Raw genomic sequence first — 25,975 nt, 5'->3', positions numbered from 1 at the left:
TATCACAAAATTTTGCCATCTACTTTGCACTTGTTGGTGATTTTTCCCAGATTGTTGTTGTCTTTGGGGTTCTATTTCCCTGTACCTTTTTGATTTATATTTATTACTTAACCTCTTCCCTCAAATACTTCTGACTACATAACTTGTTAACTTGGAGGGCAGTTTGTCTGTCTTTCATCCTGACAGCACAATTGGAAATCAACTAAATGGTTTGCCAACCCTCTTCTTCTCCCAGGCTTCTGATTCTAGGCCTCCTAGTATATCGGATTGTAATCCTGGGCTCCACATTCCCCTGTGAACATCACTGTACCTCCCCTCACCTCTGCTTGGCTAGATTAATAAATATAAGACCTGTTTGTCTGTGCTGTTTTCCCTTAGGGTTATGTGCAATGGAGTTATGAAACGGATAGCTTTGTTCCACTACGCCCTTTTTTTCCACACACTTATCTTAAAACCATGTATGTGTTTGGCTTTTATGGGTGTAAGAATACATGTGTGTTGCATAATTTTTCACAACTCAAATTCAGTAGTGGTGGCTGTGCCAGGCCTGTAACATGCCCTGTTTGTAAGCGTGGACGTTTTCTTCTTGCCCATTCAGATGCTGGGCTTGGAACATACTGCCCCGCACTTATCAGGTAACATCGGAGATCGTGTTCATATCTGTGCTGAGGATGAAAAACTTCAGCTGGCATCCAGAAGTTACTGTCCCTTCTGATCTTTTTTCAGTGCCCTGCCTGAAAAACACAAGTTCCTACAGTGGGTCATGGTTGAACTGGTTCAGAAAGAATGGTGTGCAGAAGAGCTGCTGAGTAGGAGAGGTGCTGGATGCATCCGCTGGCACAATGGCAGGCGATGCGGTCCACGCCCTCCCCAGCTACCCTGCTTACAAACTCCCTTTACCCAAATCTATAAGCACCACCATCTGAATGCCTTCAGCTTCTTTCTGGGCTTAAGCTCTAACAGCGGCAGCAAACCTCACCCTTACTGACTGTGGACCTTGAAAAAGAAAAGGACAATGTCTGGAGGTTTTTTCAGATCTTTCTGAAGGAGAAATACAGATAAAAGCAAAGCTCTTTGTGACTGATTTTTTTTCACTATCTACTTGAAAGGCAGTGGGTCAGAATTAAGGCATTTTTGCTGCGGAGGAAATGTGTGGGATGTTGGCTGCAAGCCAGTAGCCACTAACATCCCTGCTGCACTAGGAATACTTGAATGAAGTGGGCGTCAACCTTGGGAGAGCGGGCAGCACTACCTACATCAGAGGAAAACCTCTTCATTGAGATTCAAGGAGTAAAAATATTGAATGGAGATAAACTGGTCTCAAGTGTGTCAATTGCTTCTATAGAATATAATTTCTCCAGACACTCATCCTGCTTGTGTCCAGCTGAATATCCACTGGGAAGAAAAAGTGATTTCGAGAGTTCCTTTGTACCACTAAATTATGAATCTGAAGGATCAAACGGAATATTCCCAGTGTTGTCTTTCTCATTGTTATCTGCCCTAGTTACAGAGTTAAGCCATCTCGCTGAGTCAGTCACCAGTTCTATCCAGTCTAAATATGACCACATTTTTCTTGAATCAAGTCCATCATCAAAACATCATGCCTGTGAAATAGTTTTTTCTTTCCAGCTCCAGTAATGTGATATGTAAGCAACAGATTTTTTTGTCCAAAACTACAGATCTGTTCTCAGTATGCATAAGGGAAAGGAGATTCCCATCTTATTTTGTGACATCATTGAATTATTAGGAAGTAATACATTCATTTTTTCAAACAAGGAAAATGGCAACGATGGAAAAAGGGAAGGAATTGCTTTGGCTAAATGTTGGCACTGGACAAAAGTAGCCATATAAAGACAGAATGGCTAGAATAGAGCATCACAAATACTTTAAAAAGCTCTTCTCTTTGCATGGAAAATACTGAGCAAGTGACAAAACGACTTCCATGTAAATCTAGATTTTTACATGGTAGTGATGATTTAGATTTTGGATACAGTTGTGCATGTTGGCTCAAACATGTCTGGTCTGATAACACTGAGGTTACAGAAAGCTGGGGGCTACGGGATCCGAAATTATGGCTAACTGATACAGATGGAAAATGTGAATCTGAGCTGGATTTGGGAAAACTAGACCCATGAACTGGAGCAGGTCTGCCAAAGCAGACAAGGTAATTATTGGCTTTGCTTTTATTATGGATAATAGCTTTGTGTTGACAATTTGCCTTTCAAATTCTGGTTTTGGAAATGACCTGTAACAGTGTGTTTGCGGGCAATTGGTTTTCAGTGTCCTACCTCCTGGGCAAGAAAGCCTGGAGTGGGAGGAAACGGCTTTAGTGCCTCAGGGCTGTGTAGTTCCTGTGGCTGGTAAACTCAAAATCACCAACCAACCAACAGAGCAGGTCTAGGTGGGTTGACGGGCAATGTCTGGTATGAATCAAACCTGTAAGATCAGGGAGAGAAATGTACTTGCTAGAGCAAAACTAATTGTTGGGCTTCTAATGAGTTGGAAAAGTGAATTAGGGCTGCAGCTTGAAAAAAGGGGTGAGGGTGAGGAAATGTGCAGCCGGGAGAGCCCATGAACTGATGGATGTGGTGGAAGTTGCAATTGGCAAGGTAAGTGTGGACATCTGTGAGAAGACACAGAACAGAGCCAGGAGTCAAAGTCTGAGATGAGGAGAAGGACCTGGAAGAAAGCTTAATGGCAGCAACATAGGAAGGAGAGAAGGAACGATGCAGAGAAGGTTTGGATGCAATATTGGAAGATGTGTAGACACTTCAGCAAGAAAAATGGTCTGAGGGGTAAAATAGGAAAGTGGAAGAAAAGAATGTAACTGTAATGTCTTCTGCTGCGAAGAACCTTTTTCTGAGATCCCTGGGTAGCAGGCAGCAAATTAGTAAATCCTCGAACTGAATTTTGAAAGTAACCACACTTTCTGCGCTGAGAGAAGAGTTTAAAACGTCTAACATAGTTTTTGTAAGGAAGAGGAAAATGTGCCGGAGGGCTGAGAGTTCTTAAGACCAAGTTATAAACCTTTGAAAATAGGATTTTATAATGGAAATGCAGAGATCATTAACTATTGTAAGCACCTCTAAGAATGACACCTCTATAGTAAATTACATTCAAATTAATATAAAACTGTAAAGATTCCCTGACAGCTTTGATTATGTAAGTTGATTTTAGTAGTTAAATGTTGACTTTCTATAATGCATTCTCCAAATATTATACTGAATGCTGCATCATATATAACAATTACCATGTCACAGTGCTATTTTGTGTAAATTAAATTATTGACAGCAATATAATTTTGTATTCACTTTATTATTTTGATTCATTTTTCTGTCAAAATATACAATGACTCTTCACTAGATTTAGAAACCAGAAAAACTCTTTAGATGGTGAAGTATTATTCTCCATACATTATTTTTCCTTAGCCTGTAATGAGGTTGGGGGAGAGAGAGGGAAGCAACATTTCATTCCTTCTCTGACATTGTGTGTGTTTTTAGACATGTTGTCAACTTCAAATCATGTTACAATAAGTGTGCTTATCAGAAAGCCTGCAAAGTCCATGGCAGCCCTGGTCAGCATCTCTGGGCGTGCTACAGACCTGGCGTTTTTACTGTGCTCCAGCACAAGCGCTGTCCTGAATCACAGGATGGGCTTTATGATACGATGATTATTCAGCCTAGCTTTAAGGAAGGTCCGTTGTACATCACAGGGTGAATACTTCCTGTTCTTTGATATTTCTTACGGATAAAAGTGAAAAACATCATCTGTTTGGTGCTGCTCTTTCTTCACACCTTTTCTTCCCATGTCCTTTGTGGGTTATGGCAACTGATTATCCCTCCTTGGACGCCTGGAAAGTACTTGCAGGTTGTGGTTGTAACTGCAAGCTGATACTTGTAACGCAGCACTTAAAGTTTTCTCATTAACCCTCCTCCAGATGCACAGCCAGTCAGCTCCTCATGACCTGCTCGAACCTAAAGTGTGGAAATTGGGACACCAGCTGCGTCTTCCGGCTGGATCTCAGCTCCTCTCCAGGCAGGTACCCTGACCTCCGCTGTGGAGCCAGTCCAGCTGGCTCGCTTCACGTAAAGCTCAAAGTCTGCATCAGAAAGACACAGGCAGGCCCCAGAGTGAAACATGGTTTTGGGTGCCTTCCTACAAGGTGGAAGAAATGGGCTCAGCTGCATTCAGGCAGAAAAGAGGGCCGAATCCAGCATGGCACACACCATGGGCAAGGACTCTAACTCTGGGTATAAAATTTCCCTCTGTTCTGAGTGGTGGTAGAAAGGCTCAGAAAATGCTCGTCTTCTCAGCTGGTCCAGACCAAGGGGGTTGGGGAAAGCCTACTTTGTGAATCTCAGTGGGGTTTAGTTATGGCTTTGATGCAGCCAAGCCTTAGTCACGTCTGCATCTGCTCAACAATAAAAAGCGAAGGCACATCGGCACTCCTGAGAGCCCGGGAAGCACTTTCTGCTCCCTAGACCAGTGAGTGCAGACTTGTTTGTGGCCATACAGCTGTGGTCTAGCTCCCTTGTCAGCAGGCTGGCCCAGGTCTGTGCCCCGTGTAGTGCCCTGGGAGCCTTAAACCTAAAGATTATTTTTCAGATGCTCGTTGCAGTTGCGTTATTCAGCTGTACCGAGCACGTGGAATTGAGGAGGCTGAGAGGAAAGTGGTGAGGATGGGAAGGGGATGAGAGGTAACGGGGAGGGATAAATCCTCTCTGAGTTCACCGTGGATTTAGCAGTGTTCTCCAAATACACCAAAGTTCATTTGTCTGTTGACCTGAGGTTGGGAACACACGAATAAAATACATTCACTTTCTATGGCAGCACAAAGTTGCAAAAACTCATCTCATAATGATGAAATATGCCCAGCCATTGCACTCGCATTTAATTCAGTATGAAATGTTATTATATTGTTATGTCTGCAGCATACACCAAGGCACAGAAGCCCAGAGACACTTGGCAGTCTCTGTTGCGGATTAGTGGTAGTGCTGAAAGTAGATGTCACTTCTTAGCCTGGATCATTCCTTTTTCACTTTGCTTAGCCTCTGTTTGATATGACACATTCAAGATGTGTGGTGGCAGTAGTAGGAGTAGTGTGGACATGGAAAAGAGTCTGTTTGCTTGAAGTCTGATCTGTTTTTCTATGAGATGGTCTGACAGAAAAACATTGGACCTCTATCAGCCTGCCCTCCTAAGACATTGGTATTGACATGCGTTCTGTTGGCAAACTGGACGCATTAACAATTATCGCAGAGACAACTGTGGAAGCCCCATGTCAGCATGACCATTTGTGTTAGCTGGTTTATAAAATCCCAGGAAGTCATCGATGGATGGAAAAATCATTTCCTTATCGCTTCTTGACTAACGTTTAGCAGCCACCCCTCCTTTGAATGTTTAACTTGTAAGGAAAGATCTTGTTCCTGCATCTTTCTGCATGTAATTTCATGTATTTTTCCCTGTATGAAGGAGTTTCACACACAAACACATGTACAGTGGTACAGTTTTAATAGAACCGGCTTCACTTGGGAGCAAACAGACTTGGGTCTTCTTCTGGCACAGGCACAAAATGCTAAGCCACGATGCTGAATTTCTCATTTGGCCTCATTTCTTGTTTGGTTTGCCAACGTGGGAGTTAATCGTATAAACACAGAAATATGGGGGATAGGGTGAAATACGTTCTGTGCTGTCCTGTTCGTGTAGTTCTGGTTCTCGCTGGCTTTGTTAATGTATTGCTTACAGCAGCTTAAATGGCAGGGGTGATGAGGAACAGGTGGTGGTGAGAAGGAATTAATGTGAGAGGACATGGAGAAATCATGTTGCTCAATAGGAAATTGTTCCTCCCAGCATATTTCTGTGCTAGCCTGTACAAGTGGGACTCTATAACAGTATCCTGTGACTACACCAGAAGATACGACGGCATTGAGTTCAAGTGTTAAACAAGTATATATCCTGTGTCACCTAATTCTGGCATCTGAGATTTTAGGTGGCAGTCATTCCCCTTGATGTGCGAGCGCCCAGATGTTGTGGTGATGAGCTAGGCCTTGTTAGGACCTCAGGTTACTAACCCGGAGAGAGGCATTTTGCACAAAAGGAGGATTTAAAGCTAAAACAGAACAAACAAGAACTAACAGCTGGTTAAGTTACCCTGAGAGCTGGGAAAGATGAACCTGCTGGGCAGGTATTCCCTAACAATATCATTTTGACTTTACTAGCCTGCCTTCTCCTCAATGTATCTTCTATTTGTTCAAAGAAAATCATCTGCTCCTCTCAGTTATTTCAAAGTAAAGTCACAAGAATAGCTTGTTCCCACTCTATTCCAAATATAGCTGTTGGCAGCAATTGCTGAGATAAGGGGGAAGGAAAAGGAACTACCAAGGAAGAGGAAAGGCAGGAGGGGGAAGAGAGAAAAGAGAGCTGAAAAGGTTGGACAATAGAGAGTAAGGAGAGAGACGTGAATGAGAGGGGAGGTGAAAGAATAAGGACAATATGACGCAGCAGAGAAAATAAATCAGAGACATAAACAAACTCCTGCAAAACAGGTGGAAGCAGCCCAAATGCAGAACGAAAAGGACCATGCCCACCCTCAGGAGCAGTTTGAGTTTTAGCCTTGAAAAGTAACCAAACCTTAAATAAAACCATGTCCAATTTTGACTTCCACTCAGATTGCAGGGGTTAGAGCGTCAGAAAACTTATGCTAATTTACACCGCTTGAAGATCTGGCTCTAGACCTCTTAAAGCGAAACATGTTACTTATTTTAATCTCTTGTGGGATTTTTAAAAGATTCTCTGCTCCAATAAACTTTGTCGGCAGTTTCTGACAGAAAGCCATCCATTGGGTAACTTTGCTGAAAAAGAATCTGAACACCCTCCTCCTCAGGAGTTCACAGTCAGGATGGTCTTCTGGTGAGACTGGAGCATGTAGAAATGCCCTCAGGAGCAGAAAATAAATAATGATAAAAACTAAGGAAAAGCCAGAACCACACTCAGCCTGACTTACCCAGAGCAAAGAGCTGAGGGTTTTCAAGGCTTGAGGCGGACTGGTTTAAGACCAAAGCACAGAGAAATGAGACATAAATGGAAACAGGTTCTGAGACGTGGCACATAGGCAGGGCAAATGAAATGAGTCCTTGGCAATCTAGAAATCCTGTGAATGGCTCCAGCTCCCCTGGAGGGGTGGGAAGTTTCTGAGAAACACCCCACAGAGCTCTTCTGCTTCTCTTCTCAGAAGACTGACTGGAAAATGGTGCCAGAGTTTTGCTTTCTCTCCTGGTCTGCTGAAAAGAGATGCCATACGTGACCTTACTCCTCAGCTGAGGATAAAAAGCCGTACCCAGTTCTGAAGGTGCTGTTTCCTATAAACTGAGCATGTCTGGAGAGCCTTCTGACAAGCTTTCTAAGTACTCAGCCACTAGGTAATGGGACCAACAGGAGAACTGAGAATGCGACACTTGCTATGCTTCTTTTATTTCAGTTCTTCAGGGAAGAAGGCCACCTGCATCGTTAAGGGATGCGCCCGATTAGCCTCTCTCTGGACTAAAGGCCCAGGGCAGCCATGGGACAAGGCAGTATTTACACAAAGCACACGAGATGCGTCAGAGCAGGAAATACAAGCGTTAAGTGAAACTAGCTTCAGAAGAAAGGACTGGAAAGTAGAGCTTAGCAGTCAGACTATTGCTATTCAGAAACAGTGTCATCATTATTTTGAGAGTCTTGTCGCATGAATGATAAGAGTACCTGAGTTATTTTCCCTATTATGAGAAGCAATTTTTTTTTTTCTTTTTGTTGTTCCCCCAGCAGGCATCATGCCGAGCTGTTATTTTAGCCTTTTGTCAGGCATGCCCGCTCTGCGGCTCGCTCCCAGCAGCTCTCTGGGGTCTGCGCTCTTCATCCTGACACCTTTGGGGCTCGGGGGGGGGTCTGGGACAGCCAGCGGGGCTATACTTGGGTCTCCCCAGGTAGCAGCACGTCTGCGGCGTGAAGCTTGCGGGGTGCTGCTGGGCTGTGGCTGGCCAGCGGCACTCAGCCCAGCGCATCGCCCCGCTTTTCGCTCCGCCGCCGTGGCCTCGCCGGCTCCCGGGAGCGGCTTCCCCAGGAGAGGGCAGTGGAGCCCGCGCCCGCTCCCGCGGGGAGCTCCTCGCCCTCCGCTCCCACGCCACGAACGAGAGCGGGGAGCAGAGGTAGGGCCAGGGGTGGAAGACAGACGCTGGAAACCGCGCACGGCAATATCCAGGAAACGTTCTGTACGTTTAATAACGAGAATAGGGGTTTGGGCAAGCGAGTTTGTTGTTGCTTTTATTTGACGGGAAGTTTTGTCTGTCACGCATTACTTGTTTACGGCCGCGCAAACTTAAACCGGTAACTTGCTGATTCCACACGGGTTTGTTTAATCCCTATAGCCCGAATTAGAAAATGTTATTGACATTGAAATAACCCTGCAGGATGCTGCTAAGGCTCTCCCGAGCCAAATCCTCACAATACAGTCATTTACTTATTTCACATTTACAGGCATTCATCCTAAGACAACAAGCAGCCTTGGCTGAAAACCGCAGAGTGTGGTTTCAAGGTACTGTAATTAAGGGCAGACTGGGATGCCTTCTCCTCTACTTTTTCACCATCCCCTTCCCCTAGCATGCCAGCAGCCAGGCAGCTGTTTTCTGTAGGTTCATGTTTACAGCAGGTTTCCCTGGCTGGGTACCAGGTTTCAGCGACCGGCCAGGACAGGCTGAGAGCCTGTGTCAGGCCTGCGAGGGGCAGGCGGGGTAGATTTAAGGGAAACGGCTTTTGCCCGCAGCCTGGGAATCCGGCAGACGGTCCTGGCAAAACAAAAGGTATACGTAAAGCAGCATTTCTTCCTGTGAGGACATGCCAGATCTCTCTACCCCCGGTGAAAAGGGGCAAATTTAGGAAACTGAAATATGCCTTTGGAGAGCAGAACTTCTCTTTTACGTGCAACAGAACAACCCCAACCTGAATCTGGCCCAGACTTAGGACAGACGTCCCTTGCTGTTGTCAGAGGACGGGGTCACTCACCTCCTCTCCAGGAACAAGTCCCTGCTCCCGAGGGCACCTGCTGAGCTGGCGCCACCTTAGCATTCCCGAAAGCGGTGGGGTGCGCAGTGGAAGTGGCAGGGTGCGATTCCCAAGCAGGCCTACCAGCATCGCTGCTGCTAGCACACGAGGTCGGTCAAGTTTTGCTACAAAAGCACAGTAACCCCCGGCGGGATGACTCAAATGTGTGATGTTAAGCTGGTTAAACGGTGCTGCCAGCTCCGCAGATGATGAGCCGCCTTTTCTTCCTCAGCCACTCTCAAGCTCAGGTATGGAGGCAGGGACAATTTTATTTCTACAGCTCCTGTCTCGGGTCCGCGTGGTAGAGAATGACTGCAGGAAAATAGACCCGGCGCAACGTCAGCTAGCACCTTGTTAAAAGAACAAAGACAATAAATCCAAAGGGGGCTGGTTTCAAAGAAATTGGGACTAAAAGAGAAATTCCGCCCTTCAGCTCCGAACCCTCCTCAGTCGGTGCTGTATCCAGTCAGACATGCCACGCGTGTACGAGGCGCAGCTCCTCTCTTGGTGCGAGCGGGGCTTTGGCAATTTACACCAGCAATCTGTCCATCATATGAAACCACGTGGTTAATAGGAACCACAGGAATCAGTAGGATTTTTTGCGTGTAAGGCTCATTGACGTCAGTGCGAGTTGGACGGTCTAACCCTCGGAGTCTGGTATAATCATCCAAAGGGGGATCAAAGGCACAAAGCACATGCAAAGCACTACAGCAAGAATATCTGAAAAGGGACCAGAAACATTTGAGTTTCATCTGTCAACATCTTCCTGAAGACCAAGCATTAACCACGTTTCCATCTTGCCCTGCACCAGATCCTGCCTCCATTCAGACAAAGCTCCCATTGAGAGAAGTCGAGTGACTCGATTGTCTGTGTAAAGGCTGGAAATCGGACACAATTTAGCCCATTCTTGAGAAGGCTTTTCAAATCAACCAACAAAGTCAACTAATAGTAGTATTCCTTAGGCAAAATTAGCCAGAAGGTACGTTAAATTTTATTTGCGTTGGTCTTTCATTGAATCCTCCTCCGTAGTGGAGGGACGTTAAATTCGCCAAGTTAGTTCAAAGGTGGAATCGAGACGTGGGGAGGTTCAGGTGGGATGTGAAACCTTGGTTCCTCTTTCTCCTGTGTGCAGTATGATTCAGCGTCAGCAGTGGGCACAGGGTATTTTCAAACAATACAGGAAGACATTACAGAGTATCCCTAAAACCCGTATCCGACACATCCGCGACTTTTTGCAGTAAGGAGGATACTGTACTTAGAGTCACCTGTTTCTCAAATTCATGCCAAGTAACTTGCCCCACCGCACAACAGATTCCAATATTTTGTTCTTTCATAGTAGCGATTAGACCAATTATAGCTCAGCTGTAATGGAAAGGTACAATACAATTGCTCCTACTTCTCAGTCAAATTTCCCAGAACCTGTCTCTCTCTCTGTCACAATTTAACTTTTAAATCGAGATGGGGTTTTTAAACGAAAATATCTAGAATCCTACTGAAATTGAATGTGAGCTTTCTGTCAACTGCATCTCACATGCCAAACTGTATTGGCTGTACATTAAGTGCTAGGAAGGGCTGGTAGCAAAATCTACGTTAAAAAACATTAGATATTATATATTTACTAATTACCGCGCGCGCTTCCCCTATCACCAGTAAAGGAAAATATCTAGGTTTACGCCTACTGTTCCTTAGCAAGTATGGCAAATGCCCCTAAAACTTTTACTTTTTCAGGCACGCTCCTGCCTAGCCTGGGCTCTGCGGTGACCGGGCAAGCAGTGGAGCCAGAGCATCTCCAAAGGCGGTGAAACAAAAAATGGAGCCACGGAGGAGAGAGCCTTTCTCAGCTGGCGGGTGAGGTGTTGCATGGATAAAGAGGGGCCTGGGAGACAGACGCCCCGTGACAGCATTTGGGACCCGAGGCAGAGGTAAGAGCACGCGCCACAGGGACACCCGAGCGTGCCGTGCTTCTGGGGCGCACGCTGTGACGTAGGAAAACCTGTAAATATCGGCATCTGCAGTTAAAAATGAAAGTGAAGAGTTCTTAGCGTTCCTGCGTATTCTCTGGCTTGTTGCTTTGGAACAGGAGCGCGCTTTTGTAGCACCTCTCACGCGTTGCCGTGCCTTGCCGCTGCTCGGGCTGTCGGTGGTTTGGGTTTTCTTTTTGCTGCAGAGCACTGAAAGGGGGCCTTGCGCGCTACAGGCCATATGTGAGAGTCGCTTTCCTAAGCGCGGGAATAAACAGCCACGAGATGAAATATTCCTAAGTAATGAGATTAGTGACATGAGCATAGCATGGGATACAGCTTTCAAAAATAATTACATCTGACACCCTCATCAGCAAGAAGATGTAGGGGCTGCAAGCTCTGAGCTTGGGAACAGCATATGAAAGATCGGCTTCTCCTGGGAAGGGAGGCACAAGGGAGGTTATTTTTAGTAGTTTGGAAGGGAAAAAAAAGAAAAAAAAAGCTAGAATTTGAGCGCTCTTTGGTTTGATACCCTCACGATGGAGGAGGTTGTAGGGAGAGAATAGCAGAAATGGGAGTGGAAGGGGGTCTCGGGATCGGGCTTTGGGGAGCTGTGGAAGTGGGATACGGCCCGTGGAAGCAAGAGGTGGGGATGGGACGGGGATGGGGGGCGGCGGGGGGTGCCCCCCCGCCGCCCCCCATCCCCGTCCCATCCCCGGTTGCGCCCGTCGGTACAATAACAACCCACCGACGGCGGAGCAGGCGGTTCCGTTTTCACGACGGTATATATAGATCAGACACTTTCCAAAAAAAGCTCGCTCTGCTCGGCGCCTCTTTCCACCCGTAATTCAGAAAAAAAAAAAAAAAGAAGATTTTTATTTTTTTTTATTTTTTTTTTTAAAGAAAGGAGAAGCCGGATTCCGTGAATGCGGCTGTTTTCTGACCCGCCGCCGCTCTGCGGTTACGGGGCTGCTGAGAAAGTGAGCGGGGTCCGGCGGGGCGGCCCCGGGACCTCCTCTGCTTTTCCGAGCTTTTTTAAAATTTTCCGGAACGAAGCCTAAAAAGGGCAGGCGGGGCGGGGCCGGATCCTCGCCTTTTTAGGACAAGGGCCCCGCCACCGGAATACCCCCCTGGGCGGCGGCGGGGCGCTGCCGGCGCGGCGGGGGCTGAGCGGGGCCGGGGCGGGTCGGGGCCGCCCCCGCGGGACCGCGGAGCACGGGGGGTGGGGGGCGGGCGCGGGGCGGCGGGTCCCGCACGCGGGCGCCCACGTGACCGCCGGGCCCCGTTCCTCAGTCCTTATTTGGGCAGTGACGTCCCGGGCATTCAGGGGGCCCCCATAAATACTTAGCGCCAGACTTGTCCTCCAGCGCGGAGCTGCGGCGGGAGCGCGGCTCTCCCGGGGCACGGCGGGCACCGCAGCGCCGCGACGGGGCGGCCGCCCGCCCGCACATGCCTCCCCGCGCCCCGCGCCGCCTCCCCGCCGTCCCCCCGCGCCGGTAGTGGGAGGCAGGGGGAAGCCGCCCCCCTCCTCGCTCTCCCCCCACCCCCCCTCCCTCCCCGCCCCGGGCGCGCACCGCTGGCCGGGAGCGCCGCTGCCCCGGCCGCCCCCATGATGACCGCCAAGGCGGTGGACAAGATCCCGGTGACCCTCGGCGGGTTCGTGCACCAGCTGCCCGAGGGCATTTACCCCGCGGATGACATCTCCGCCGCGCTGCCAACTTCGGTGGCGATCTTCCCCAACGCCGACCTGGCGGGGCCCTTTGACCAGATGAGCGCTGTGGCAGGAGGTAAGCGGCGCCCGCGCAGGTGCGGGACGGGGCGGGCGGGGGGCCGGGCTGGGACGGGGGCCGCCGTGCGCCCCCCACCCCCCTCCGCGCCGCGGGGCTCGCCCGGGGCCCCCCGCGGCCGCCCTGCGCCCCGCGCCCGCCTCGGGGGAAAAGTTGGGGCCGGCGCGGAGCCCCCGCAGCCCGAGCGCAACATGTGCGCGCCGCAGCTCCGGGAGCGGGGCCGGGAGCGGGGCCGCGGTGGCGGCGCGGAGGGCTGACCGGCTCCTTGCCCCCCGCAGACGGCATGATCAACGTGGACATGGGCGACAAGCGGGCCCTGGACCTGCCCTACGGCGGCGGCTTCGCGCCCAACGCCCCGGCCTCCCGCAACCAGACCTTCACCTACATGGGCAAATTCTCCATCGACCCGCAGTACCCCGGCGCCGGCTGCTACCCCGAGGGCATCATCAACATCGTGAGCGCGGGGATTCTGCAGGGGGTCAGCGCGCCCTCCTCCGCCGCCTCCTCCGCCTCCTCCGCCGCCTCCTCCGCCTCCTCCTCGGCCACCGCCGCCTCCGCCGCCTCCCCCAACCCGCTGGCCGGGGCCCTGGGCTGCACCATGGCGCAGGGCCAGCCGGCCGACCTGGAGCACCTCTACTCGCCGCCGCCGCCGCCCTACTCGGGCTGCGGCGACCTGTACCCGCAGGACCCCTCCTCGGCCTTCCTGCCCGCCGCCGGCGGCGGGGCGCTGCCGTTCCCCCCGCCGCCCTCCTACCCCTCCCCGAAGGCGGCGGCGGCCGACGGCGGGCTCTTCACCATGATCCCCGAGTACGGCGGCTTCTTCCCGCCGCCCCAGTGCCAGCGGGAGCTGCACGCCGGCCCCGACCGCAAGCCCTTCCCCTGCCCCCTCGACTCGCTCCGCGTCCCGCCGCCCCTCACGCCGCTCTCCACCATCCGCAACTTCACCATGGGGGCGGCCCCGGCGGGCGCCGCCCCCGGCAGCGCTCCCGGCGGCGGCGGCGGGGGCGAGGGCGCGGGCGCGGGCGCCCGGCTGCCCGCCGGCGCCTACAGCCCGCACCACCTGCCGCTGCGGCCCATCCTGCGGCCCCGCAAGTACCCCAACCGGCCCAGCAAGACGCCGGTCCACGAGCGGCCCTACCCCTGCCCCGCCGAGGGCTGCGACCGCCGCTTCTCCCGCTCCGACGAGCTCACCCGGCACATCCGCATCCACACGGGCCACAAGCCCTTCCAGTGCCGCATCTGCATGCGGAACTTCAGCCGCAGCGACCACCTCACCACCCACATCCGCACGCACACCGGCGAGAAGCCCTTCGCCTGCGACTTCTGCGGCAGGAAGTTCGCCCGCTCCGACGAGAGGAAGCGGCACACCAAGATCCACCTGCGCCAGAAGGAGCGGAAAGGAGCCGCCGCCGCCGCCGCCGCCGCCGGCGGGTGCCCGCAGCCCGGCGGCGGGAGCGGCGCCGCCGCCCTGGCCCCCTGCGCGGCGCGGACGCGGACGCCCTGAGGGCGCGGGGCGCGCAGGACCCAGCGCGGAGCCGCCGCCGCCGCGGAGCCGCCGCCGCCGAGAGCCCGGCGGGCCGCCAGCCGCACCCGCCGCCGCCGCGGGGCTCCCCCGGGCCGGAGCGGGCCGTGCGGGGCGGGCCGGGCCGGGCCGGCGGGGTGTACATAGGGGCTGCGGCGGGAGGATGGATGCATGCAGTGCCGTCGTGGTGAGGTGTCCTTGGTGCCTTGTGTGGTGTAGAGCCCGGTCCCCTGTCTGCATGTGGGGGGTGCCTTACCGAGCCGCTCCGACGACAGCGGCGACACCGAGACCGGAAAGTTTTCCCTCCCTGGTTTTAGTATGGCTGTACATTGCTGCCTATTAATATTGGGAAATTTTTTTTTTTTTTTTTTTTTTTTTTTAGAGACTATATTTTTGTACGCACTGGTTTGGGGTTTTGGTTTTGGTTTCTTTTTTTCTTTTTTGGTGACTTAAAAGTGTTACGTTTGTAGTAGGACTTGGGGCGGGATGTAAATACTCTGGCTGGAACCGACGCCCGCTGTCCGCCGGGAGCCGGTAACGCGAGCGGTGCACAACCACTAACGGGAGCTGGAAGGAGAGAGGGTTTCTTCCTGGCCACTCTGTAAATAAACTTTTCGACGATAGGGTCGGTGCTTACAACGTTTATAAAAAGACGACAAATAAATCTCTTAATTATGCTAAATTGACACCTTTATTTCCCTAGGTTCCCCGGCCCCTGGGGGGGGTGCCGGACCCCGGCGGGGGGCTGCGGGGGTGGGGGGGCAGCCCGGCCCGGGCGCCCCGCACCGCCCCGCACCGCCCCGGGGCGGAAAAAAAGCAGCGACCCCGGCGCCGGCCCACAACCGCTCGCTCTCGGCCGCGGGGATTTCCCTCGGAGCCGAGAGACGGGATAATACTAAGCGGGGAGCGGGCTGGGTTTTTTTGACTCACTTTCTGTTTTGTTCCGCGGTTACGAGCCGCCCCGGGCACCCTCCGCGAGTGGGCTGCGGAACAGCGAGCATCGCCGCCCCGCTCCGCCGCGCCCGCTCTCGGGGGGCTCCGGGGGGCCCGGGGGCGGCGGCGCCCACCCCCGCGGCACAGCCGGGCTTTTCCTGCCGAACCCACCCGGCCTCAGCATCCCGCTTGGTTGGGTTTTGGTTGGTTGGGTTTTTTTTTTTTTTAAATAACCTATTTTGATTATTGTTTTTTAAGACGTTACCTGGCCCCGCGGGCTCGCCCCGCCGCCGCAGAGACCCCCGGAACGGCCCGCACCGCACAGGCGAGCCGTGCGGGAGGACCTCAGCGCCACCGCCCAGCACCGCAGGCGCCAAAGCGGGGGGCAAAGCCTTTGCCCAGCTGCTCCCCGCCTCTGCTTGCGCCGCTGCCGGGCCCCGCTGCCCAAAGCCCCGGCGGCACCTGCCTTTTCTGGCTGAACCGCCCTGCTCCCCGTCTCCTGCAGCTGGCACCAGCTTTTGGGGCAGCTGCTCTTTCCTTGGGTCAGTGGGAGCTGAAGCGACACGCCTGGTTTCGAATCAGACGTGAAGCAGGCTTCCAAAGCCGGGCACGGACCAGTCCATGTGGGACGGAGAAGCCACAGAAGGACTCCAGCTCCAGAGCCGCCGCGCTCGCCGCCCCACCGTCCACCTTAGCGGCGCATGTAAGCCTTCGCCTCCCCGGCTGCATCTCTCGGCGGGTTGCAGTGTCACCACCCGATCCCGTGTGCTCCTGGCCCCGAAAAGAGAGAGTGGCCTGCTGCCGGAGGGATGTCGCACAGGAGCGCAGTGCCGCGGGAGCCGCGGCCGCCTCAGCTGGCATCGGTGGGCTGCGGTACGGGGAGGCGGACGGGGATCCGGTGCTCTCAGCCTGCCGGGCTCCCGGAGGTGTTGCTGCGGGCTCGGATAACCACCACTCGGTCGCAGCCAGAGCGTCGTGAGCAAAATTGGGATCTCAGCTACCCAGGCGCACAGTCCGAGGCTCCACTCGCGCTCTCCAAACTACTGTCTGCAGCCATGCTACAAAGATTAAAACCCCAGTCAAAAGCAAAATGAGATAAAGAAGGCACAAATTATAAATGAGCTGAATTAAGGAAACTGCCGATGACTAGCATACAGCTACAAGGGAACCTTACATTGTGTAACAGTATCAGCGATCTTAAACCCAGGCCTTTGCCTTACGGTAACAGCCAGCTTCAAAAGCGGTAACAGTGCACGTGCCTGGATTTGTCTGCAGGGCACCGGTGGAGGATCTGGGCCGAGAACGCGGCGTCAAGCATCGCCTTTCAAAGAAAGGCCGGCCGCACCGTTCGGACTGTTAGGCAAAAGAAACTCGGGCCCTGTACCATACTTGGTTCGAGACTGTCGTACTCGTGAAGGAAAGTAATGACCGGTCAGTGGTGAGATATCCTGTATTTATTCTATAATTCAGCAATAACAGTAATTTTGCTGTTGTGAAAACACAATAACCAGACTGCAGAGAGAAGGAACGGCGTTACAGACTTAAACCTTCTGCTTACAGATATCTGGAACATATGAAGTAAGTTTCAGTTACTGAGTAAGCAAGAAGTTACACAAAAAGGCTTTTCTTTAATGCATCTCAGGTTTTCTTTGCTATTTTTTCCTGGCTTTCATACTTTGATGCTAATACCTTTATTAAAGGAGAAAAAAAAATAAAAAATGTTTTGCCACAGTTGTTAACAGCACTCCGCAGTGTAAGGGACCACGCTGTCCTCTACGGAAAGATGCATTAAAGTCCTATCCCATTAAACATCTCGACTAGGTTTTACATGTGGAGAAAAAGAATTAAAAAAGGAGCAGAAAGACCTAAGGGGAGGACAGAGCAGACGAGATAAAAAAAAAATGCTCTCTGTCGCAGTTTGTTTTTCCAGTACAGCTGTTTGCATGCACCACTAACTGTCTTCTTTGTGGACTTCTGAAGAAGGATGATGGTCTTCATTAGCATCGGAGAGTCAGAAACAGGCTGTAACACAGGGAGGCATTGCGTTATAGTTAATGACTACATTCGATAGGGAATTGTTGCACATTAACTAACGCTAAGCTGCAGGAGAATTCCAGGAAAAACAGGTAAGCCAGCTGCAGAAATATCAGACACTTTAAAGTGCTGTAAGAATAAATGGAAATCGCCTGAAATAGTTTCCATCAATTTTTCCTTGCAAAAGAATTAATCTGTGCATGCATAATGCTGATTGCATTTTACATTCATTCTTTCGCAGGCAAAAAAAAAAAAAAAAAAAAGCAAAAAAAAATAAAAGCAATGCCGTATCAGAATCATTTAAAAATTCACACATACAAGCCACTGTACAGGAAAAGCAAGTCTGCTTTTATAAATACACAAAGAAAAATTAAAGTCGGTTGTGGAACGATTTCTGGAGCAGGTTGGTACATCACTTAGGAAGTTGGTAAGTCGCGTTTTCTTACTCAAATTCCCACTTTGTCACCAAGAGGGCCCAGGCTGTCCCGGCCTGGGTTTGTGGTACGAAGCGCGCGTTAGGATGAATGGGTACGAGACCGGTCCCTGCGGTACGGATGGAGTATTTCACCCGTAGAAATCTCCCTTGTTAGAAAGATCGCATCCCCTGCCGTGGGCAAACTGCATCTCCAGACTGCTTCCATCATAGCAAGGTGAAATTTCTGGTGTCTCTTCTATGCTATGTTTATTTAAAAGCCTTATGAAAAAGTAAGTCTTTATAAATAGTATAAAGAGGGAAACCACAAGGCTTCAAAAGCCCAAAGCGTTCACTTGTCCGTATAAAAACACAGACCACACTTTAAAGAGATGACATCAGGTCAAATCTTATCTGTACCTAGGGTATGCACGCTGCTGTATATATAGGGTTTGCAAATACGTCATGTTTCTAGAATAGCTTCCATGACACAACAGTGGATAGTTGGTTTTTCTCTTAAGATGCCCACAGTTTCCGCTACCCTCCGCCGCTGCTGCATGAGAGGTTCCAAGCGAGGTTAATTAGCAGCCGACTAGTCTCCTTTTCCTAGCTGAAGGAAATATGCATAGACGTACTCTGTCAGTCTCAGCGGCAACGGCAAGATCTTACACCCGACGCTTTACAGGACTGTTAAAAAGTAACTGTGAACCTGGCAGCGTCCCTTCGGAGCGGGAATTCCCTTAACTCCAGCCCTGGGGATCGCTGGCCTTTACTGGAGGAGCAGGTCCTGGCTCAGGAGTTGTCCCGGGTTGGTTTTTTGCTAGCAGGGCACAGCTCTTGTCGAGGCTCGCTCCGGAGATGGAGTCCCCAAAGGCCGCAGCCGGCCCAGCCCCTGCCCAGGCCGGCCAGCTCTGGCGGTGGGAGCACCCGGGGGGCAGTCGGGGCTCCCGCGACATTTCTTATTGCATTTACTCTCCCCGCCGGAGCCCGATCCCCCCGTCACTGACGCGCGGCCCCAACTATTTACGCAAGATGCCGGGTTATTTTCCCCCAACCGTTGAGTTGAGCACAAGTTTTAATCGCGCTACTCCTCCGCATCAGCCCAAAGGGGATAAACACGCTCTGGCGCTTTATTGCCCCCGAACCGCACAGCCGGCCAGGCCTGGGGGAAGAGGAAGACTTGGACTCGCAGCGCTCCCGAGGAGCCCCAGCCGGCACCCGCGGTCCCGCCGGCCGGGACAAAGCGCAGCCGTGCTTCGGCCGGGGCCGGGGCCGGGGCCGGTCCGTGAGGCGGGGCCGGCGGCGCGGGGCCGGCAGGAGGGCGGGGGGCTCCCGCCAACCGTCCCAACGGCCGCCGGGCGGGCTCCCGCCAACCGTCCCAACGGCCGCCGGCGGCGGGCCTCGGCCGCAGCCCCTCAGAGGCAGACGCGGGGCCCGGGGTAGGGCTCGCCCCCGCACCAGAAGTCGGCGGCCTGCGGGGTCTCCATCAGCCACACCTCCCGCGGCAGCCCGGACGGCTCGGCGCCCGCCGGCGGCCCCTCCAGCAGGCGGTAGTAGTGGCAGTCCCGGCCGTGCTGGGGGTCGTAGGGCGGCGCCAGGATGTCGAGGAAGGCGGCCGGCCCGTCCACGGCGTCGATCTGGTGGAGGTTGTCGGTGTGCGGCGAGAGCAGGCAGGGCGGGGAGGCCGGCGTGTACTGCTGGCGGGAGCGGAACAGGGCGCGGTGGCAGGGCCCGGCGGCGGCGGGCGGCGGGGCGGCGGCGGCGGGGGGCAGCGTGTCCATGCAGGCGATGCGCAGCGTGCCGTAGAGCACCTTCAGCATGCCGTTCATGCCCGGGTGGTCGTGCAGCGGGATGCAGGCGCCGCTCCGCAGCAGGAACACGCCCATGCTGAAGCTCTCCGTCTCGCAGATGTGCATGTAGCTGACGGGCGGCACCACGCCGGCCCACGGCAGCCCCCCGCCCGCCGCCGCCGCCGCCGACGGCCCCCGCGGCGCCAAGTGCAAGTCCTCGGCGCGCACCTCGTCCAGCAGCTGCTGCAGCCGGTACAGGTTCTCCCCGAAGGCCGGCCCCGCCGGGCTGCGGAAGGTGATCCGCGCCTGCCGCGCCACCCGCTGGATCAGGGAGGCCATGTTGTCCCGGGGCATGGCGGCGCCCGGCCCGGCCCCGCCGCTCCCGGCCGCGGCGGGCGGTCCCGGCGCCGCTTCCGCCTCCTCCCCCTGCCCCCGCCGCGCAGGCGCGCCCGCGCCGCCGGGCACCACGGGGCCCGTAGTCCTGCCCGCCGCCGCCCCGCAAGCCCGCCGCTCCCCGGGGTGCCGCGGCGGCGGGCGGCGGCAGGAGGACTACGGCTCCCAGCAGGGCCGGCGGAGGTGAGGGGCGGGCGGGGGCGGCGTGCGAGGGGCGGCGGGGCCGGCCGGCTCCCGGAGGCGGGCGGCGGCGGCACCGCCTGCGGCCGCCATCTTAGCGCCGCGGGGGGCGAGGCGAGGCGAGGCGAGGCGAGGCGTGCGGGAGAGGGCGGCTGCCCCGGGAAGCGGCCGCCGAGGCCCCGGGCGCCGTGGCGGGGCGCTGAGGGACGGCGGGGACACGGGTTCGAGCCCGGGCAGGGGCAGGGCCCCGCTCCCGGGGGCAGGCGGCCTCGGCCGCCCGGGGGTCTGCGCAGCGGCCCGCCTCCCGGGGACGGGGAAGCCGCAGTAATAAACCAAGTTCCCGTGCCCCGTGTTTGCTCCCGTGTGGCTGGGAGGCGTGAGGAGAAGGTGCAGGAGGAACTTGTTGCTTGGCTCGTAGTTAAGCTGTGTAAAACTGAGCGCGGCCGCCCAAGTACCGTGTCGCGGACATATAACAGGCTGCGTAAACAGTTTTATTTTTGATCACTAATTGCTTGTTACAGCTAAGCCATTTTGGCAAGTTTATCAGATTGCAACTAACTTTCTGTCGCTGCCGCTCCCATCGGGGTGTTGGACCGAGGGCTTGCTGTACGGCATGCGCCATCCTTGATGTGTCTCCTTATCGTCACCTTTGAGTGCGATGGTATCTGAATTCGTTATCTTTAACCGCAGATGAACATCGAACGAGCACATGGAGTTCCAGGCGCTGATCCTTGGAGAATCCACGTGTGACAGAAAGGATGGATAATCTTTTGGCTGAGTTCCAGCCTGGTGGAGCCTGCGCGTGCTTGTTTCGGGCTGATGTACAAAAAGGGTGCAGCGTTTATACTGCCAAGACATTACGTGCAGCACTTCATTTCATTTATATATCTGTGGCAACGATCCTATTACCTTCTTTGTAATACGCGTGACTGCGCGTAGCAGATCATGCCTAGAAAATACTGCGGTTTGAAGTCGGAAATTAGCCTGTCGGCGATGGTATTTGTTAAACGAAGTTAGGCATTGATCACAAAAATATACAGGCTCATACCGCCTTGAGTTCAATTATTTAAGCGGGTGTTCAACACCTAAGTACCGTGGTAGGTCTAGGCCTAGCTGGTCCGGATTCTGAAAAACAGCTGAAGGATAATGCTCAATCATCAAATAGGACTCCGATGGCTGCAGCCCACCAAGTAAAAAGATTTCATTTAAACCCAAGGTGAACTGATGTGTTTTCTTGATTAAAGGCAAACACAAGTCTTAAAATATGCATTAAACTTAAGTAAGATACCTGTGGCCTTATAGTATTCTTTACGTACTATACATAAATGAGAAATACTGTTCATGAATCAGAGATACAGATGTGGCGGGCATATGGTGGCTCAGTAGAGGATGAAATACTGATACTGTAAACAAAGATCGGTGACTTGAATCTCTCTTCCCAAATCTACTTCCCTCCCTCTGTAAATAAGTTTGGTGCACAGGATGCAATTTTAGGTCATGGCATTCTTGCTTCCTCTTCATAGAGGAGGATGTTCATTCAAGTTACTGCTTTCGAGTTCCACCTGAAGCTACGAAGCATTGCAATCTTCAGCTGTTTCATGTTCACACAGATATTTTAAGTCATTTCTCTCTCCAGTGCCAGTGTTGGGAGCACGGGGTGAAGACTGGGTGAGCGTGTCTATACCTGGGAGGAACAGGTCTGCCTGGCCAGATGCTTGGGATGAGGGAGCAGATGTCGAGTTGAGAGGTAGAGTCTTTAATGGCCTGTGAGCCTTTCTGTGTCGGAGTGAACTGCTGAGGACACCGACAGTCTCACCGCTGCTGCCTTGATTGGCAACTGGCATTTTGACAGAAGCCAAGGGATTTGGAAGGCTCCACGTTCAGTGTGCTCTTCTATTCGGTCCCCTTCTGCAGGGACAGTCAATTTAATTATGGAGGTATGGACTGGAATTTTTGGCAGTTATCATTGACAGTGATATTGATAAATTATCTCTCTATTGGCATAAGCTATCCATTTGTGTCCTGCCTCAGCAATTACATTTTATGCTTGCAAGTGACTGCTAGAATGCTTGCTTTCGAACACACTGGTTCTTTTTCTATGCAGCACAAAAAGAAGCCGTTTTGTGGAAACAGAAATGCTTGGTATTGGTAGAACATTGTGCGCTAGGAGTAACATGCACTTGTAAGAAAGATCAGCATGGAAAACCAGGATCCTGAGTTCTGATCTCAGCCTGATCGTGACTTGCTGGGTTATATCAGGTGAGTTACTTTACCCTTTTAGTGCTTATCACTCTGTAAACCATGAACTGCAAGTCCTGTGTACAAGGATGTTTATTAAGATTTTAAGAACATCTTGATGTGAACATTCCTGGTGCCATGTTATGTCGGTGATAAGGTTTATATTTTGCATAACTGATCACCTTATGATCCTCAGTGTTTTTAACTACTGTATCGATTTCCATTTCTAACAGATACAGACAAAAATATGTCCTTGGCACTTAATGTTCCAGTTACATGCTACATCACACCCACATTTTTCAGTGCAGCAATATTAAAAAAAAAAAACCCAAACCTCAAAAGAAAAGCAAGCTGCCCAGCCAACTGACAATTAAGTTGACATGTTTTTTCTTCTGAAAGGCCATATTCTTAGCTGGCCTCTACCATCTTGAGTGCACGTGCAGAAATAAAAAAAGTCACAGTGTAGTTGCTTGGCTGGGCTTTGAGACTGCTTTGTGTTGGTGATGCAATGACCAAAGTTCAGCCCAGTGGTTTTATGATACAACCAGTGTGAGGGAGGTTAGGTTCAGGTTATGGTTTTGGTCTTCTGCTGTGTTTGGTTTTTTCCCCACACACAGAAAGAGAATGTGTTGAGAAGTGTTACAGCTATTTTCTCCTGCCCAGTGCCCTCCTATTTCTAGGCTCCTCTCCTTTCTACCTGAGCTCGTCTTTGGGATTGACAGTTTTTCAGCTTCTCTCTTCTTTGTTGCTGTTATGTATTACAATTGCTCCCAAGTTTGTGAAATATCCCTTGCTCATTTTCACTTTCTTCTAGGGGTTGCTTCCCAGATTCTCTTAATTTGGTTTGAGAAGTTAGAATTACCTGTAACCATCAGATAAAACAACAGTCTTGAATGGACGAAAATGACAGCCGCCTGCTTAGAAGGTCAGTTGTTAGCTGTAATTAAATGTTGTGTCACGATGCTAGAACATTTCACAAGGTGTAGAACTTGGACAGGCAGTACAGAAACCGTCCTCCATTATAATGTTGCCAACGGCTGCAGATGTGTGTTTACATAGGACAAAAAATAAGAATCTGTGTCAACGAACATCTTTTTTGTACTGTTCCTGCCACCGGTTCTGCAAGGGTATATATTTTTTTTTTTTTATAGCTACCACCAATCAAGGAGATAGATACGAATGCTAGCCAAACATGATTCAGAGGAGAACAAGACTGAAAAGAGAGAAGACAAACAACATGTCTGTAATATTTGCTGGCTCTCCAGTAATGGCTTACGTAAAAGAAAGTTGGCTATCAATTATTCATCAGAGAATTTATATATCCGTAGAAACACAGAGGAGTGCTAGATATAACTGTACTGAAATCAAAAGGGGAATTAGGTTCATATATATACCAAACTTCAAGCAGATCTATGTAACGTTAAGACTCCCACCCACCTTTACCACTTCTTTACTGACACACATCCTGTATTCCATTAACCACGTAATTCACCCCTTGCTGCACTCTTCATTTGCTGTAGCCTCTCTGTTAAATGCACTATTTCTATATAAAGCACATCATTAATGAGTTTTATTGACAGTTTGCTACTGAACAGCCTAGAGCAGGAGTTGGAGTGACTCAGATTAGGAAAGGCTGTGCAGCGTGCAACTCCCTGTGCATGAATTTGTGGAGATAACGAGCCCCATTCTGATCTGTGGAGTCTGGCTCCACTGATTTCCACCGGTGCAAATCAGATCCGTGCCGATGCCTCTGATGCCGCCCAGGTTAGACTGTGGTGATGGGTACTGTGAGTTAGCTGTGGCCTTATTCCTTCTGAACTCTCTGACTGTCTAGGACCGATCCTGGGTGTGAGGAAGAAGACATTTACCAGTGCGGTTTAGAAACTGCCCTCCCTTCATGAACTCCCTTCTTGACATGCAGTTTGCAGGAAGGCGTCTCTGGCCAGAGCCGCTTGTGTGGTGTCACTCTCAGCTACTTTCGCCAGTTGTATGCAGCCGTGACGAGAGAGGGAGAAATCCCCTAATGGTTGTGGAAAGAGTAATTACTTGACGTTTTTAAGTTTTTCATGTATCTTTAATGTTTTCTAAAGGTAATCTGATTATATAATCTGCGAAAAAAAAACCGACCTTTATGTCTAAAGCTTAAAAATACATTCAAGAATATTGTTGAAGTGTCCACAGTCCTGGGTGCTCAGATAAGGGCAGGAAGGTAAAAAAATATTTTCTTTGATAACAACTGAGATGAAAAAACCCACAGCTCAATTTGCAAGTGTAATTCTGAGTCCGCAAAAAGCTGTATTATCACTCTCTCTCATTACTGGCGTAACTTCCAAAATCAAATAGCAACAGGAATGCGTATGGATACTATGTTATGAAGAATGTAATTAGAAACAAATGGGAATCATTGATTAAACTGGTTAATCTTATAATGTACAGAACACCGTAATTTGGACCATCACTTTTAGTCTTTCACCTGACAGGAGAAAAGACACAGCTGAAGATGTGGTATGTTTACTTGTGATTTCTTCCCTGCATATCTTTATATTATTTGATATTTATTTTACATAAGTGCAGTCAAAAGCAGCAAAATGCATAGAAGTCATCTATCATTTTATTGATATAAGTTACTGTTAATTTAAATGCTGACACTACCTGTCGGGCAGGTTGAAATCTGTTTCCTGGGATAGTCGGTACAGAATGAAAATCATACTTGGCTGTAGTCCTGATGCTTTATTAGCACGAGGGGTTTGTCTCCTCCCTGGCAGGTCCTGGCTAGCAGCGGTACCCTGAGTCCATCCCGCTGTCGTGGGGTGCTGCGTCGCACCCCTCTGCCACTCCAGGCGTGCTGGGGAGGAGCCACCCAGTGCTCGCTGCCACCGGCACTGCGCGGTTCCTCGGGCTCAGACTGTGGCTCTCTCCACCATTTTTGAAACCACTTCCCTGTAGGTCCTTTGAGTTCTGTCACCATCACCGGCTGCCAGACCCATAAGGCTCCTCCAGCCTCTATTACAACAGTGCCAAACTCCACTTGTTTTTTTGCTCTCTCTGTTACTTTTTCAGAGAATCCCGAGGGTCCTGTTTGGTCGCTCAGTGGGAGAGCAGAGGGTGGGAGAAAGCTTGCAAGGTCACCTCTGTTTGGAAGCAGCTCCCTTGGCCTTCAGCCCTCCCCTCAGCAGCTGGCTTTCAAATGGCAAGAGAAGGTTTTGTTGATACGACCCAGGGGAAAGGCCCGCTTAGCGTAGAAGGCTCTGCAGAGTCCCTCCTTGTCAGGCAGTGATGAGAAAAGCTGCTCTCTTGCACGGAAAGCCTTATGTTTCTCTCTCGGTGCGTATCTGTTCTCCCATTATCACTGATTCAGTGCCATATTTACTTTCACCTGCTTTGAGATAGGTGTGGTATATAAGCACTTTTGTACCGGGGTAGGGTGTGATCCTGCTCTGTTGGAGTCTGGGAGTTGGAATTAGGTAGTTTACTAACTGGGGTCCCAGAGGGTGTGAGGTGTGGGTCTACCACTGCTGGTGTTACGCTAAGTGGCAATCACACACCAACTTTTAGGCAACCTTGCTAGCGAGGTCTAAAGTAATCCTCTTTCTGTGGCTTAAAGAGTTACTGCTGTGCACCTGAGTCACTGTAACCTGCTTGGTGCTCAC

At 51.7% G+C, this 25,975-nt stretch overlaps 2 protein-coding genes across 2 annotated transcripts; one reads left to right on the top strand and one right to left on the bottom strand.

The window, feature by feature from the left end:
• Window positions 1-12,342: 12,342 nt before the first annotated feature.
• On the top strand, window positions 12,343-14,327 carry EGR2 (early growth response 2). Its single transcript, XM_075717844.1, has 2 exons — window positions 12,343-12,823; window positions 13,102-14,327. Exons 1-2 carry the CDS (start codon window positions 12,646-12,648, stop codon window positions 14,325-14,327), a joined length of 1,404 nt encoding a protein of 467 aa, XP_075573959.1. The 5' UTR covers window positions 12,343-12,645.
• A 4,812-nt stretch (window positions 14,328-19,139) lies between these two features.
• On the bottom strand, window positions 19,140-19,868 carry ADO (2-aminoethanethiol dioxygenase). Its single transcript, XM_075717935.1, has one exon. The coding sequence runs from the start codon at window positions 19,866-19,868 to the stop codon at window positions 19,140-19,142; it is 729 nt and encodes a 242-aa protein (XP_075574050.1).
• Window positions 19,869-25,975: the final 6,107 nt, after the last annotated feature.

Source organism: Pelecanus crispus, chromosome 10, assembly GCF_030463565.1.
Source record: "Pelecanus crispus isolate bPelCri1 chromosome 10, bPelCri1.pri, whole genome shotgun sequence".
NCBI classification, from domain to species: Eukaryota; Metazoa; Chordata; class Aves; order Pelecaniformes; family Pelecanidae; genus Pelecanus; species Pelecanus crispus.
The sequence above is the reverse complement of the archived record's forward strand: the minus strand, read 5'-3'. Positions and strand labels throughout refer to the sequence as shown.

Coding starts and splice junctions, on each gene's coding strand:
- EGR2 (XM_075717844.1), top strand. CDS start 12,646: ATGATGACCGCCAAGGCGGTGGACAAGATCCCGGTGACCCTCGGCGGG. Junction 12,824..13,101: donor GATGAGCGCTGTGGCAGGAG/GTAAGCGGCGCC, acceptor TGCCCCCCGCAG/ACGGCATGATCAACGTGGAC.
- ADO (XM_075717935.1), bottom strand. CDS start 19,868: ATGCCCCGGGACAACATGGCCTCCCTGATCCAGCGGGTGGCGCGGCAG.